This window comes from Anastrepha ludens, chromosome 2, assembly GCF_028408465.1.
Source record: "Anastrepha ludens isolate Willacy chromosome 2, idAnaLude1.1, whole genome shotgun sequence".
In the NCBI taxonomy this organism is placed as follows: domain Eukaryota; kingdom Metazoa; phylum Arthropoda; class Insecta; order Diptera; family Tephritidae; genus Anastrepha; species Anastrepha ludens.
The window spans coordinates 26,277,727-26,293,692 of NC_071498.1; the positions used below are offsets into that span (position 1 = coordinate 26,277,727).

The 15,966-nt window shown below is 39.8% G+C and overlaps 1 protein-coding gene across 1 annotated transcript in view; it reads left to right on the forward strand.

Moving 5' to 3' along the window:
• LOC128866072 (solute carrier family 22 member 13) overlaps positions 1-13,561 on the forward strand; it is a 33,526-nt gene extending 19,965 nt beyond the window's left edge. The window contains exons 2-6 of the mRNA XM_054106568.1: positions 10,349-11,246; positions 11,319-11,473; positions 11,546-12,049; positions 12,121-12,261; positions 12,368-13,561. Of these exons, the coding sequence (XP_053962543.1) occupies positions 10,456-11,246; positions 11,319-11,473; positions 11,546-12,049; positions 12,121-12,261; positions 12,368-12,780 (2,004 nt within the window). The 5' untranslated portion in view covers positions 10,349-10,455 and the 3' untranslated portion in view covers positions 12,781-13,561. The remainder of the gene's footprint in view (positions 1-10,348; positions 11,247-11,318; positions 11,474-11,545; positions 12,050-12,120; positions 12,262-12,367) is intronic.
• The last annotated feature ends 2,405 nt before the right edge of the window (positions 13,562-15,966 follow it).

Genomic DNA, 15,966 nt, shown 5'->3' on the forward strand with positions numbered 1-15,966 from the left:
GCTGTGGATATCTGTACGTTGGAAGTCTCATAATGGTATCAAAATGGCGCTTTAGTAGCACACTGGGGTGTGTCAGACTGGTACTTCAACCATTCCACCTACATCCGTGTTCCTTGCTTAAAGATTTTCCCTAAAATCAATACGTACTCAGTATGAACTTTGTCATATTCCACACACATTAAGCTTTTGAATGAAACATCTACGCATTCCCAATCTATCTAGTGCTGGACACTGGCAGATTTTACATAATCTCGCCCTCCTCCAAAAACCTGGAACTCCTACAAAAATATTACAATAAGATCCTAATAGAGCTGCATAAACCAAACAAGCAATGCCCACTAAAGATCTTCGCGGACATTGACAATCCCATTTAAAATAAACGCATGGCGTGCAATTTCTTGATGTAGGTCACGACGTTCAATTTCAGTTAGTCTCAAATAATGTATGTACATGAGAAGTTTTTGACAGATACTACAATTGCCGGCGTGCGTGAATATTAGGCGAGGCTGGGAGTGAATATTCTGTCTACTGCAACTGAGTGGAGATTTTGTGTATTGAGCATTCATGAACCTGCCACCAACTTCTGCGATTTTTTAAAACGCACTGCTTTTCGTCAAAACCTGAGTGAATACTACACCTCCGAACCGTCCTTTCTCTTTGAACATTGTTAGTAGCACCCAGTGCGCTAAACGGTTTAAGTATTCGAGGGAAACACCTCCAGGTAATAATTGGCGATTACCCCTTTTTGCGTGTTTGGCCAAGCTCATTATCCTATTGCCTGCCGAGGAGCCGCCGCTATTAGAAAGAAATCTTCCTTCAATTTGCGTTTCGGGTCCGGGGCTTCGAGCATGTAATCACACACAAACGCATTCGGCTATAGTGCCAGCTATACTAAAGGGTTTTCCAATAACAGGTGTTATATTAAATATCCCGCTATTTCGATAGATGTCACTTTCGAAGCTGTCATTTTTTGATATTTGACAAGTAGAAACTACGCCATTAATAAAAATGGAACGATATCCGCTTAAACAACCCATTGAAATTATTAAAATTCACCATAAAAATGGTGAAAATTTTGGAGAGACGGTTTGTAAAACTCAAAAATTTTTGGGTCATCGTGAAGCACCTTGTCGGACCGCCATACAGAAATTGGTGAAAAAATTCGAGATGTTGCGACAAGTTAGTGATGTGAAGAATAAAACCCGTGCACGTCGCTCAAGAACAGCCGAAAATATTGCTGTTGTAGCTGAAAGTGATGAAGAAAACCCAGGTTTGTACATTCCTCGTCATTCTTTGGAATTAGGCCTTCCAGACACGTCATTACGCCGTATTTTCCATAAAGGTTTTGGGTCTTAAGGCTTATAAAGTCCAGTTAACACAAGAACTGAAGCCGGTCGATCATCAACAACGCCAAGCCTTTGCTGAATGGGTCGCTGAAATGCATGAAATGTTGAAATCCATTTCCACCTCGGTGGCTTCGTCAATAAGCAAAATTGTCGGATCTGGGACTCAGAAAATCCAAGAGTTATTGTTGAAAGGCCTCTCTATCCTCAACATGCAACCGTTTGGGCGGAGTCATTGGACCTTACTTTTTTGAAAATGAAGCTGGAGCAAAAGTTACGTTGAATGGATTGCGCTATCGGGAGATGATTAACGATTCTTATGGCCGGAATTGGAGGGTGTTGATCTGGGCAACGTTTATTTTCAACAAGACGGCACTACGTGCCACACAAGCAACGAAATCATTGATCTTTTACGGGAATGCCACAACGAGATGATGGAATCAATTCAATCATATGTGATTTCGTAACCCAACAGCCGAAGTCTGAGTCTAGAAATGTCGGACAGCTACAAAGAAAATGCTCCACAGTGGCTTAATTCTCAGGCAAATTGCGTCGCCAATGATTCCCATAGTAGCCATATGATGGCGAGAGGCGTTGTGCTTTCTGATTACACCCACCAGTACTCTCAAGTCCTTCCTACTAAGTTTCAGGAAAACGGTCGCTAATTTTCTGTTCGGTTCTTTCACAAAGCACTTGGCTACTCTGCAGGAGTACAACGTCTTCAATGAGTAGACCTCATGAAATTGGCAATCCATAGTTGAATCGATGCTGAATTGACAACTAGAAAGAGTTCAGGGCTTAATGATATGCTTGAAGAGCCATTCATTAGCCAATTCATCAACCAACTCGTGCCCTGTAATGCCACAATGTATGTGTGTGTGCGTTGTGCAACACTGTTTTGTCTGACATTCACCGGCTAGTGCGGCTTATTGCAGCTTGACTGTCGCTACAAATTCCAATGCTACGACCACGCTATTTTCTCTCAATTAACCAGTATGACACATTCAAGACGGCATAGATTTCCACTAAGAATGCCCTGTAGCGTAGGTGTACTTAGTGTCTTCATCTAACCAGCATCCAGATCCCCTACCATCACTGGTCTTGGTCCGTTTGTGTTGAAAGAGTGCTGAAATCCCGTTAATAGATTATCTGGACTTAACCATTGATCTGTATCTGGGCTCAAAATATCATATTTCCTACCGAAGCTAACGTAAGCACCCGATTGTCCGCTGGCATCGAGAACAGTGTGCACCGCCCTGACAACTGGTGGCATATCTGACAGTGATCAGTGTTTTTAATGCAGCTTACTATAGATTTCTGGTAGGTATGGCAAGATCCCCTCATGCATTCCTAATTGATTGTGGCCGTTAAGGTTCCTTTCCAACCCTAAAAAACGTGAAGTAAACATTGTTGGACGCATTTTTTAGCGCATGCCACTGCTTTCTAGGCAAGTAAAAGCCCACGATTAGACATGCCGACACAAGACTTTTGCAGAAGTTGCCCATATCAAAAGAAATTTCAGATGATCACGCAGCTTCTGTATCAAAGACACGTGATTATACAGCTCCACTCTGCTGCGTAAACATTGCTTTAAAAATTGATTATGAAGATGACGTAATACTCTGAAATTATTTGCATATATTGAAATTTATGACGAAATTTCGTACTTTTTTCACGGTATAACAGTGCTCGGCCAGTATATGGAATTCACAAATTTTCCATTAATGATTTTTTTTTTTAGTAAAGGGTATTTCATAGCTCTTCACCAATATGGATGGCTCATATGTTTAAAATAACACAAATGATTAACAAAGCCCCATAGAGGTCTTATCTCTCTCCGCTTAGTATCTTTATCACCTTACTCTACTTAATCTCCTACACAGTGAATAAGTTTTCATGCTGATCACCCTCAATTTGACGCGTAGTGTAATTTCTTTGAAGTGATGCTTAACAAATGTATTACCTTTTTTGGGTGTGTCATAACTGGAATCTTTTTTGCTCTCATTTCTTAATTAAGATTAAATTAAAATCACCAAACAAAAATTGTTTTTGTTACTTACATGATGACTCATTGACTCATTGTCTTACACTGAAGTTTCTTTTTACCAAGGTTTTTTGTTTTCCTACAGGTAGCTTTGCCAATATATGTAAGTATGTATGTGTGTAAAAAGTTATGTGAAAGTTTATTAGTTATTGTGGGTTTTCCCGCCTCATTGTTTTGGTCAATCTTTTCGGAATTCAGTACACACACACTCAGCCAGGGACAAAGAAATAAATACTTAATTTTTGCCTGAATTACACAATAGCACGTGCAATAAACAGGTCTCCGATTTCATACCACCCATTGCACTGACTGCGTATTTCTTTAAATCGGTTTTAAATATACCCGACTTACATAGAAATATGCTTAGTCACTTTTCACATACCGCATGCCTAGTGAACCCGGAGAGACGCACTAAAAGCAATCCCATAATTTCTTTGCAGCTCCATGTTTTTACTCTCTCATTATTCTCAACAATTACCTAGCGAGACCTTGCGTTTTTAAGTTTACTAATGTGGTCAACCTGCTTATTTGAATCCTTTCGATATTCGCCAGTCATACAGGGTGGACCATGTAAAATTTGCTTTTTGAATCGGCTATAAAAAAAACTAATCTATATTTTTCCAAACTTTTTTTTTATTTTGAAGCTTGAACATTGCCATTTATGAATGAAAAATAATATCGTTCAAATGACTGACATGACTGGCTTTACAGTAGGCCATTCAATCAACCCAATTTTTAAGCACATTTTCGATTGTTTGGGCTCCGATTTCATGAATGGCAACTTCGATTTCGTGTTTTAAGGCATCAATCATCTCTGGATGGTTCGCATAGCATTTGTCCTTAACGGCTCCCCACAAAAAATAATCCAACGGGCTTAAATCACAGCTCCGAGGCGGCTAATTGATATCGGAATTTCGGCTGATTATTCGGTTTTCAAAAACGGTAGCCAAAAGTTCGAGTTGAACTTTGGCAGTGTGACAAGTTTCACCGTCCTGTTGAAACCAAATGTCGTCCATGTCATTCTCCTCAATTTTTGGAAACAAAAACTCGTTGAGCATGTCACGGTAACGCTCGCCATTTACTGTAACCGCGGAAGAAGAAGAAGACTCACCTCTTTGGACATAGGTTTTCAATATTTCCCAATTTTGTTCAAGCGTATAGCGTCCCATTTCGTAAATGTCAAACCTTTAAGTAAGTTATGAACACATTTGGCATGTCATTTGTGTTACCATTCTCAAAAAAATAGGTGGTTCAAAAATCAAACGCTATATGGTCCACCTTGTAGTTAAGAGCAAACTACGCCAATCATCGACGGTTTTTTCGCTGAACTAAAAAGTCGTATTAAAGAAATTTATGCATAGCCAATGTGAGCTTCGTTAGTGTCATTTTGGGCATCTGAGTATGGCCAAATAGCTATTTTCTAGGCCACACAGTTTGACCTGGTACTCAAAGTTCACATACATAGTTAAGCCACGGCTTACATTGAAAAACTATGGAAGGCACTTACAGATATCTACATTCAGTGCGCACCGGCTGTTCCTATGTAATCTCCTGGATATGCATTTGTTCTGCATTTTATTTCCTGTTTATCCGAGCACTAATTAAGACTTAACTCTAAAAAAAAACTACAGAACCCCTGCTTGATATGCTAGGTGTTTATGGCCTTTATAGTCCGCTTTTATGGGCGGAGAAGCATCCCAAAATTACACCAGAAAGTTTTCCAAAATTATAAAGTCCCAATGAGAATAAGAGTAGCACCCTAGACACAGATGTGCAGTGCGTACTTGAACATTAAAGGGATCAATTCTCCACTCTGCTGAATGGCACGAAGAGCCAGTATGGCAGATCCGCAGTGGAATTTGTACGAATCTATTAACGTTTTAATGCTTATCAGAACTGCTATAATTTTACACTGAGGTTTTGTATTGCAGAACTGAATAAAACTAATTTATAATAATAATTTCTGAATAAAAAGCTACTAAAGCTTTTATATTTTTTTTTATATTAAACAGAAATAAATAAAATAATTCGTAATTTAAATATGCTTTGTATAAAGAATATATTATATTTCCAAATTTGAGCTTAACATAAAGAGTAATCTCATGAAGTTTTGGCGATATATTAAACGATTAGCAAGGCTTCTTGTCGCCGTAGCCGAATGGTAGGTGCGTGACTACCATTCGGAATTCAGAGGGAACGTAGGTTCGAAACACCAAAATGACGAAAAAGTTTTTCCTAATAGCGGTCGCCCCTTGGCAGGCAATCCCTCCGACTGTATTTCTGCCATGAAAAAGCTCCTCATAAAAAATATCTGCCGTTCGGAGTCGGTTTAAAACTGTAGGCCCCTTCATTAATGGAACAACATCAAGACGCACACCACAAATAGGAGGAGGAGCTCAGCCAAACACCCAAAAAGGGTGTACGCGCCAATTATATAAATATATAAGGCTTCTTGTATTCCTCATACTGTTTTATAAGGACATTACTGCTCCATCTGTCAGTGATGTAGCGAACTTATTTGCCGATTTCTTTTCATCTAACTTCGTATCCGTTGGAGATATTCAGGAACAACATTTGGCAGCCATTCGGCAAAATTTCTCGAGGAAATTGTCTTCTACAGTTGACTTGGGTTCACTTGTTCTTTTAAATGCTGATGAGGGATTCTTAAAGACTAAAAAACTCTTCTCAATCGGATATGGGCGGCCTTTCGGTAACATTGCTTAAAAATTGTCGCTCTATGGTGCAACCTCTTAAATTTATTTTTAGTAAATCATTGGATAAAGAAATACTTATCGATGATTGTAAGCTGACTTCAGTCACTCCAATTGCGAATTGTGGACCAATTTCTAAATTATCTGGTGTCTCTAAACTCTTTGAATGTGTTGTCAAAGACGTGGAACCTCGGATTAGTCCCAGACAGCGTGGTTTTGTGGTTGTAAGATTTATGTTATCTAACTTAACAGTTTTTTCTGAAGATTGCCACGCAGCCCTCCAGAGTGGATACCAAAGTGACGTCACATACACGCACTTCTCTAAATACTTCGATAATGTGAGATTTTATGATTTTAATAACTAAATTGGCATTCCTCGGTTTTCATTCGACTCTCCTTGATTGAATTCGATCACATTTAAAAAAGAGGTGCGACACATAGTTATCGATGGGGCTTCGAGACAGTTTATTGCTACATCTGGTGTACCTCAGCGTAGTATTTTAGGACCTTTGTTATTTGTTTTGCTTATTAAGGATATCTGTTCGTGTTTCTCCTTTGCTAATTTTGTTCACTATGAAATAAGAAAATCTAGTGATTCAGCCGGCCTACAGTCTGAGCCCTTCAACGGTCTCACTTCCTATACTCACTTTTGTAAGACGTCACTTCATCGCACTTCACTGACCCATATACTCTTAAGATATTACCTATATAGTCCTGCCATAAGTTCTGTTACAAGATAAGTCTGTTATACAAAAGATATGAAATTATAATACTTTTTTTAACGAAGCTAGTTTTATTTAATCATGTAATATAAATATTGAAAAACAATTTACTTTTTATTCGAAATGGTCAGCATTTGCTTTTACACAAACTATCAAACGATTAAACCATTCAGCTATTGCAGTACGCACGCTTTCCATCGATATTGACGTCGCTGCTCGAGCCAAAGATTGTGTGGTCTTCGACAGGCCATTTTCTAACCACAAACTGTAGTCCAATGGATTCAGAACTGGACTTCCACACGGCCAATCTTTTGCAGCTATGAACCCAGGAATATTGTTTTTAGCCACTACTGGGTGCTTTTCGTTTTATGGGCTGGAGCGGAATCTTGCTGGTAGATTCAGCGTTCTCCATTAAATCCATTAAAGAGAGTACTGCTCAATTACTTCACCAAGCCTTCCAAGTCATCTTCCTGTTACACTTTTATCCAAGTTTTAACATCCTTTTCGCAGAAATGAAATGATGCCTTTACAAGATATTCCCCACCAAACCATTATGGAGGCTGAATGATAGCCACGCTGAACCCTTGGAACAACATTTTTTGCGTCTTTAGAAGTTTTAACATAGATTTTGTTATTTTGCTTATTAAAAACTTCTTCAACAATGAAAATTGTCTCATCTGTGAAATGACTATTTTCATGGCCGTTGGCCGCGTGCCACCAAAGAAGCGCTTGCATCTGTCGAGTCTAATTTTTTTCAAGTGCGTTGTCAAAAGAGCGACGGAAGTATTTCATGTAGAGATCATCTCTAATTATATTAGTTTTAACATGGATATGCTCGATGCATTCATTTCACGGGGTATTATTTTCTGCTTTCTAAGAGGATTTCTGCGAATTCTTTTTCGAACGGCTTTTATGATTGCTCTGGTTCGAACCACGAGGGGACGACCACTTCTTTTTCTGTCTGTCACTGCATACGTTTGGGAAACATATGGATCTTGCGGTAAACAAACATTCTCGAAATATAAAGTTTTTTCAGCTATTCGTAAATCTCACTTACACTTTTACCACACTTTTGTAATGCAATCACTGCCATGCGATTTTCCTCAGCTCCCCACTACATTATTAATAAGCGAAATTTGCCACAAAACTGAGTATAATTTATGAGTAGACAAATCATACGAGCAAAAAAAAATGCAGAACTTGTTTCTGTGAATTTGTTCTCGACCTATGGATTGTAAAATTGTTCACAGCATTTATGGCAAGACCACGTATTTCCCAATCCCTGTGATCTGAGTCCGGGAGTTTGGGGAGTGTAAAAAGTGGATTCGCGATGAAAAAGAAGGATACTTCATTTTGCCTTACAATTTGAGTTCAATTTTTTTCTGCTTATGAGTTTTTACTCAAAAAATTCAATCAAAAAATATTTCCTAGTATGTAAAAATAAATAACGAGTAAAAATATTGTAAGCATTTCTTTGAAAAAAAAAAACAAAATTAAATACATAAATAAATATTAATTAACCCACTCATTAAAAATAAGTACCAATCACATCGAATAAAAGGCAACAAAAGAAAAACATGATATACTGACAACTTTGCATTTTATGACGCTCTCCCATAAAAAAACAACATAATTAACCAAATTTAAATCTTAATCACGCTTAACTCTTTTACCGTAATCAATTCATCATAATTTTCACCGAGGAACTGGTTTGCGTAGCGGTTGACACTTCATTACTTTTATGAATGAATCAAACCCAAATTACAGTACTGTAATACAAAACCACGAAGCCTAACCAGTTTTTACTAATTGTAACTCATATGATATCAAAATCACTTTTGTTGCAGGTTTATTGCAGTTAAATATTTGAGAGAGTAAAAATTTCCGGCAAACAAAAATTGTTGGTGGGATTTATTCCTCCAAACGTGTACCGCCAAGCGGTTAGTATTAGGGACTTTCATGTGTGTGAAGGTGCGACCTTTGTTCGGATTATATAATATATATATACTATACAAGTATGCTAGGTCATTCAATAAGAAAAACACAATTCTATGGTTTTAAATACACTTTTTAGTATTCAGTGTAGTCTCCCTGAAGATGAATTCACCTGTTCCAACGTGATTTTAATTTATGAATCACATCCTTGACGTGAGAATCTGGAAGGGCTACAAAATACGTTTCCACAGCTGACCTCATAATTTGATGAAAACGCTCTCAACGCATGCATTTTTTTAGATTTGGAAGCAGATGGAAGTCGCTAGGGGCCAAATCTGATAAATGCGGTGAATGCTCCAACAATTCGAACTTTAATTCAAGGATTTTAGCCATTGTCAAAATGCTCTTGTCACACAGATTTTTTTTCTTTTGCAAACAGGGTATTTTTCAAGATTTTTTTCCTTCGGCTAGTCTAGAAGGTTACAATAATTTTCAGAATTTATTGTTTGCAGTAATCCACAAACGAAATTCCTTTTGCATCGTGATTTGTAAACTGATACTAACAACTTCTTAGCCGATTTCTAGACACCAAAGGAATCGGAGCCGGAGCAGAAGAACCAGGTTCACACCACTCTTTAGTCTCTTGTTTTGATTTAGAATAATGGTGATAGATCCAAGTCTCAGAAATCATTAGTGAATAATTCCTAGACGGCACCTTTTCGTATGTCTTCTTTGACATTAATCAAGTACACAATTTTGAGTGCAATTTCGGACGTTAGAACGCGCATTAAAATTATTGAAACTTTTTTTGGAAATGATCGATCTTTAGCGACAACATATCGCACGAATGGCTCGATAATTCAAGGTTGGTGAACAAATTTCAAAAAACTGCTTCTATGGAGCTTAGAAAAAGGACAAAAGCTAGGCGTTCCGTTGGGAATATTGCTGCTGTAGCGCAAAGTTTTGCTGAACAACCTTCAAAATCGACGTTTTGAATCATTAGGCATTCATGAATCGACTGTTTGGCGGATTTTACTTGGCTACTTGGATATTTAAAGTATGTTTTTTTCACATTGCGTAGGTTCGAATTTCTGTGCATGAAACACCAAAATGAGAGAAAGTTTTGTAATGTAACAATGGCAAACTTCCGAGTGTAGCCGCGAATGGTAGTCACGCACAAATCCATTTGGCTACGGCGCTTCTGTCTCATTCTGCGGCAACGGTAGTGAGAACTCGGAACATATCTTCTCCTCCTGTGGCTAATAGACAAAATGGATTATTTTTCCTGAAATAAAAAAAATTGGCTTTAGAGGCTTGAAGTTAGCTTAAAAACTCCGAAGTCGGTAACAAAACGCCCGGTATATATTAATCAGAATAGTTTGACATATTTTTCTGGAGTTTTGACATTCTTAACGAGGGAGTACATGCCTTGAAAATATGTATTACGTCTTCCTTGCAAGTTGACTCCGTTACTAAATTAAAGTTTTATTTTTCGATTAATTTTCCCCAACTCACTAATCATTCAAGTCTAACTTCACTGCCAAGCTTTGAGTATAAAATTTTATAGCCTGTGAACTCTTTCCTCTTTTTCAGATCCACAAACTGCGCAGCTAATCTCTTTAACTCGTTTACTTAAATAAATATTATGCATTTCTCGCAATAAAACGCTGCCAATAAACAACAACAACAACACCCCAGCTATGTCTCCCGAATCGTTGAATCAACACGATCAACGTAACAACAGCAACAATAACAGCTTCCGCAGCAATCGAACGCAAATAAATTACAACAATGGCAACAACAGCAATAGGCTCACGGGCTCACTAACACCCGCCACAACGCCACAAATGTTGCACCGCCATAGAAGTAGCGTTTACATAGCACCCAACGACGTCAACAGCATAGAAACGCATTCCACACCAACGATACCAGCGCCACCATCTACGCTAGAACGCACACCACAGCAGCCTAATCCGGGGGTGCGTAGTAAAGTTATCGGCGAAGCCGCGCTGTCACAAATTCCACAGGCAAAGCCAAAACTCGCCACACCTGCCGCAGCAGGCACTGACATAATCGGCAGTGTGTTGGGCGATTTTGGCATCTGGCAGCTGCGTTCGGTGCTTATACTTTTCCTGTGCAAACTACCCGCCTCTTGGTTTATGGCCTGCATTATTTACACAGCGCCAGAGATTAAGCCATCCGTTCAGTATCGCTGCGACGCAAGCCAGCTGAGCGCAAATCAGTCGATATCAGAGAACCAGTGTTATGTGGTGGATTGGAGCGCCAATGTCGCGGCGAATGGTAGCACAGCAGGTGAGACGATACTCTCACAGGAGCCATGCACGGATTTCGTGTACGACGACTACTTTTACTCGTTCATAATGCAGTACAATTTGGTTTGTATGCGTGAAATTTTTGTGGCCTGGACGCAGTATTGGCATCTGTTTGGCGTGTTGGTGGGCGGCGTCATAGGCACCAAAGCGATGCTGAAGTAAGTGGAAAGAAGCTAAGCTTTTGACACAAAACCTAAAAATTAATAATGGCTTTCTTTTTTTTTCTTCAGACTCAGTCCACGTACTGTCTATATTATCGGCGCCGTGCTACAGATTATCCTGGGTGTCATCACCGGCTATTCGGGAGCGCTAACAATGCACTGTATCTTTCGCTGCCTTGCAGCCATCGGTTGTGCGCTCATGTTCACCTCCGCACAAGCGATTTGTAAGTGGTTGATTTACAGTTTGGGTCTTTCAAGTGTTCTATGGAAAAAATTTCGCTCTTTTACTTTTCCAGTTGGTGACATCACTGGTGGCCGCTATCGCACCGGTGTCATTATACTCTATGACACCTTCTGGTCACTCGGCGTGATCTTGCTGCCGGGCATTTCATCGTTCTTCCAAAATTGGAGTGAACTTTATTTAGGCATCGCATTCCCCACAGTTATTCTCTTGTTCCTACTGCAATGGACACCCGAATCTCCACGTTGGCTGCTAAAGAACGGCAAGGAGCACGATGTGTACCGCGTGGAGCGTATGTTACGCAAGGCTGTGGACATCAATGAGCGCACCTTCCTCATACCCGATGACTTTCGGCAGCAGCTCGAAAAGCTACGTGAGTCATTACGCACACAAAAGCCACCTGCCACGTGGCTACAGCTGTGGCGTGGGCCACGTGCTAAGTATTACATGTTGGCAGCGCACATTGCGCTCGCCTGTTACATCGTGAACTACATGGGCATGTTGTTGAATTTACGCTCGTTCGGTAGAAATTATCGGGTGCCGAACACCATCGCTATGGGTGAGTATCAAAATGCCAAATTGTGGCTGTAGTGAATTGAAATCTGTATCTTTTGAATTTTTAACTTGCAGGTGTCGCCGAAATCATTGGCTGTTTCATTGGGTTACACTTCGCCATGAAACATGGGCCGAAAAAGTTTATGTATGCAGGTTGCTTCAATATTGTTGCCGGGCTCGTTGGCTGTCTCGGTTGGACCTTTACGAGTGCGAATTGTAAGTGTCATGATATTCAAAACCAAAAAATGTATCCAAAACGCTGCTACTTCTCACCCATCTCATATTATGCTATTTTATTTCCTTGCTCTCACCCGTCATCTAGTGAATCCCGACCTCAAAGTCGCTCTATGGATGATAATCGCCGTCGTGCCAAAAGCCTCTGTTTCCTGCGCTCAATCCATGATGCAGGCTTGCATGGCTGAAGTTATGCCAGCGAATAAGAAGCAACCATTTGCATTCTCTGTCGTCACATGGGCACGCATTTGGCTGTTGACCGCACCGTTCATCAATCTGCTCAAGAAGACCGATGTTGCGCTCTCGCTCACATTTTTCGCTGTGCTCACTGTGATAGGTGGCATCTGTACCTGTATGTTGCAGCCTCCAAAGCAAAAGAACAGCGCGAATCTTGTCATGGCTAGGGCGGGTGATAATCAGGAGGCGCATAAAAAGGAGCGCTCGCCGTTGGCCGCCACCGTTTGGACGGTTGAAAGTGATGTGAATAATACGCGTCTTTGAGTATATTCTAATTTATTACCTTTAGATGTAGTTTATATTAGTCGCCGTACAAGAAAAGAATGTTTTCCAACTGATCGAAACTCCAACCCTTTGATTGATAGAAACATCTGTAAACATTCCCTTTGAGTGAACAGACCTGCTCATCAATAACATGAAGGCTTATTTGAGTAGGCGATTCTAATAAGCGGTACCTGTTATTTGTTAGAAAGGAATTCAAAATCACATGAATGCCATAGTAAGATTAGAATTTTGATATTTTATACTCTTAAAAGGCGTTGGAGTAAATGACGACAAAATGCATCAGCACTGCCGGTCAGATGATGGGTCATATGACGGTCAGATTTCTTGTAGGGCAATTTAGCGCGTGCCATTAGAAACAAAGTCTTACCCACTTAATTATACCTACACTCATAGTTTATACTCGTAGTACACTTGTTGTTATTTGTTGCACATATATTTTACTGTTTATTAGCACTACGTTCATAACCTTAAAATTGACTTGAAAAAAGCGAAAAATTTATAGTTTAGTAAATCTGTGATTAGCTAAGTCATGTTTACTTGAAATTTAGGGAGTGTTTCTTATACTGTCATCTCTTTAAAATTATACAAATTGTCAATTACTTGATCGTACTTAAATTTAGCTACGAAGCCTGTATTATTATGGGTTAACCAATCGAACACTGTCATTCCAGCATACATTTATTAAAATTAAGACATAAATATATGTATGTATACACACTTAGATAATTATATACGAATGAAAATATATGCTCACATAAATACGAACAAGACTACATGTTTTTCATTTCCTTACACATTTCTTATAGGTACGAGGGTTGCCTTTAATATTTTGCGCAGAAAAATAATAATGAAAATGGCTTTCTTGTTTTTCAAGTTATTCCGCTAGGAAGTCAATACACTTCTACATTCTTTTCTTCTTCTTGATTGGTACGATAACCGCTTAAGCGATTTTGGTTGAGTTTAACAAAGGGCGCCAGTCGCTTCTTTCTCGCGCTAACCGGCGCCAGTTGGAAACACCAATTCCTTGACAACCTGATCTTTCCAACGCACAGGAGACTTTCCTCTTCCTCTGCAACCACCAGCTGGTAGAGATGTTGTCTGAGTGACACAACCCAGACCCAAATATACCCCACTAGTAGAGCCACTGCTTTTTATTAGTCGAACAAACTTGATTTGGCTATGAATTTGCCTATGTGATTGCATTTTGCTGGTATAGTTTCCCAAAGGCCAGTAGCCGATTAAAGTTGACGTAGTTCTGAATTTGTCTGTTCGTGGCTTTCTTAATAACTGTTCAGTTCTGAATTTTTTGAAATTCGGCCACGTTAGTTTAGGACGGCACTATCCATTCGATCACAAATAACACTTCGATCAAAAAGTTGTCGGAACAACCGCCAGGGAAAGCTCTACGCCTACTGATTTGAGTTCTGTGTTTTTTAGGTTGCCACATCTCTGATCGCCCGAATTCGGGCGAATGCATACGGTATGGGGGAGTTCGCAAATCTTCAGGCGCACCAAACTACGAATATTCGGCTCATGTGAGGCTACAATCTTCCGTCAACAAATGGCTCCGCATCATCTGTAGAATATTCTGGCCAAACACAGAAAGTGGCGATGGATAGGTCACACACTGAAAAAACCACCAGATAGCATCACGAGAATGGCACTTGACTGGAACCCGCAAAGGAGCAGAGGTCGCGGTCCACCCAATAACACTTGGAGAAAGTATCGCATCGAATACTTTTAGAGCCGAAGAGTTTGTATCCATCCGGACGACATGACCCAGCCAACGAAGCCACTGCACCTGTATTCGCTGCACTATATCTATGGCGTCGTACAGCTCCTACAGCTCTTTGTTCCATCGTCTACGATACTCGCCGCCAAAGGTCCAAAATCTTGCGCAGAATCTTTCTCTCAAGCACTCCAAGAGACGCCTCATCGGACATTGTTATCGTTGAAGCTTCTGCGCCATACATTCAACTTGCTCCAATTTTCAAAGCATTTTCGCCACTCAGAAGTGGATACCTCCTAGGCGAGCTGTTTGAAGTCTTCAACAGCTTCTTCAGGTGTTGAACAACGTTGACTTCGCGTTTTATTTTTGATGTTCGGAAACAAAAAGAAATCATTAGGTGCCAAATCAGGGATGTATGGCGAACGTTGCATTAATTCGATGTTCTGAGTACTCAAAAACTCTCTTGTGAGAGGTGAAGAATGATTCATCTTCGGCGGTTGGTTTTCCTTAATTCTCCAAAAAATTTTGGCAAACAAATGGTTGTGTACCACACAAAATTGACAGTTTTAAGTTTCTCTACTGGTACAGTTGTGATATGACGCTATTTTTCGAAATAACAATCGACCATTTGCTTTGATGTGCTTCTTCCGGGAACAACTTTTCTTGCATTAAACTCAAATGCAGATACAAATTCGTCACTTAATATGATGTCATAAACGTGCTTTGAAGTTCCGTGGCTGAATTTCCTTTACACTGCTTAACACCAATCCACACGACTCCTTTGGGTTGTTTCCACGACAGTCGGTTCCACGTTACCTAAACGACCCGGATTTATATCCGGCCAAGGACTGTCACTCCAGCAGCATTCCCCGTATGTAAGTATGGGGAATGTTAATGCTGCTACAAGAACAACAACTCTTTTTTAGTTATTTGTCAAAGTATGGGACATCCAACAATAACAAATCTTCTTGATGACCAAATGTTCATGCACTATTGAGTGTATAATATGAATGCATTGGTAATTCCTCTTGAAATTATTTTTAACAAATCTTTTTCTATTACATAAACCTTATCGTGTTGGGAGTTTACGAATTGCTCAACTTGAAAAATTGTCTTGTCAGAAAACACAATGTTCGAAAAATTACCGCTTTCGGCCAAGCGAAGCAACTCCTTCGCTCTCTGAAGTCTGACTTCTTGCTGCTTTGGTGTGAGATCATGCGCCTTTTGGATCTTCTAAGGCTTGACTTTCGGATCAAATTTCAGTATGCGGCGGATGCTACGGTCAGATATTTTCAGTTCTTTCGCCATTTGATTGGCACTTCATCGGGGATTTCGCTCACGTCGCTTCTTCACTTTATGAACCATTTCACGTGACGTTGTAATCTTTTGATGACCACCTCCATGACGTTTCGCGATGCTACCAGTATCATTGTAAC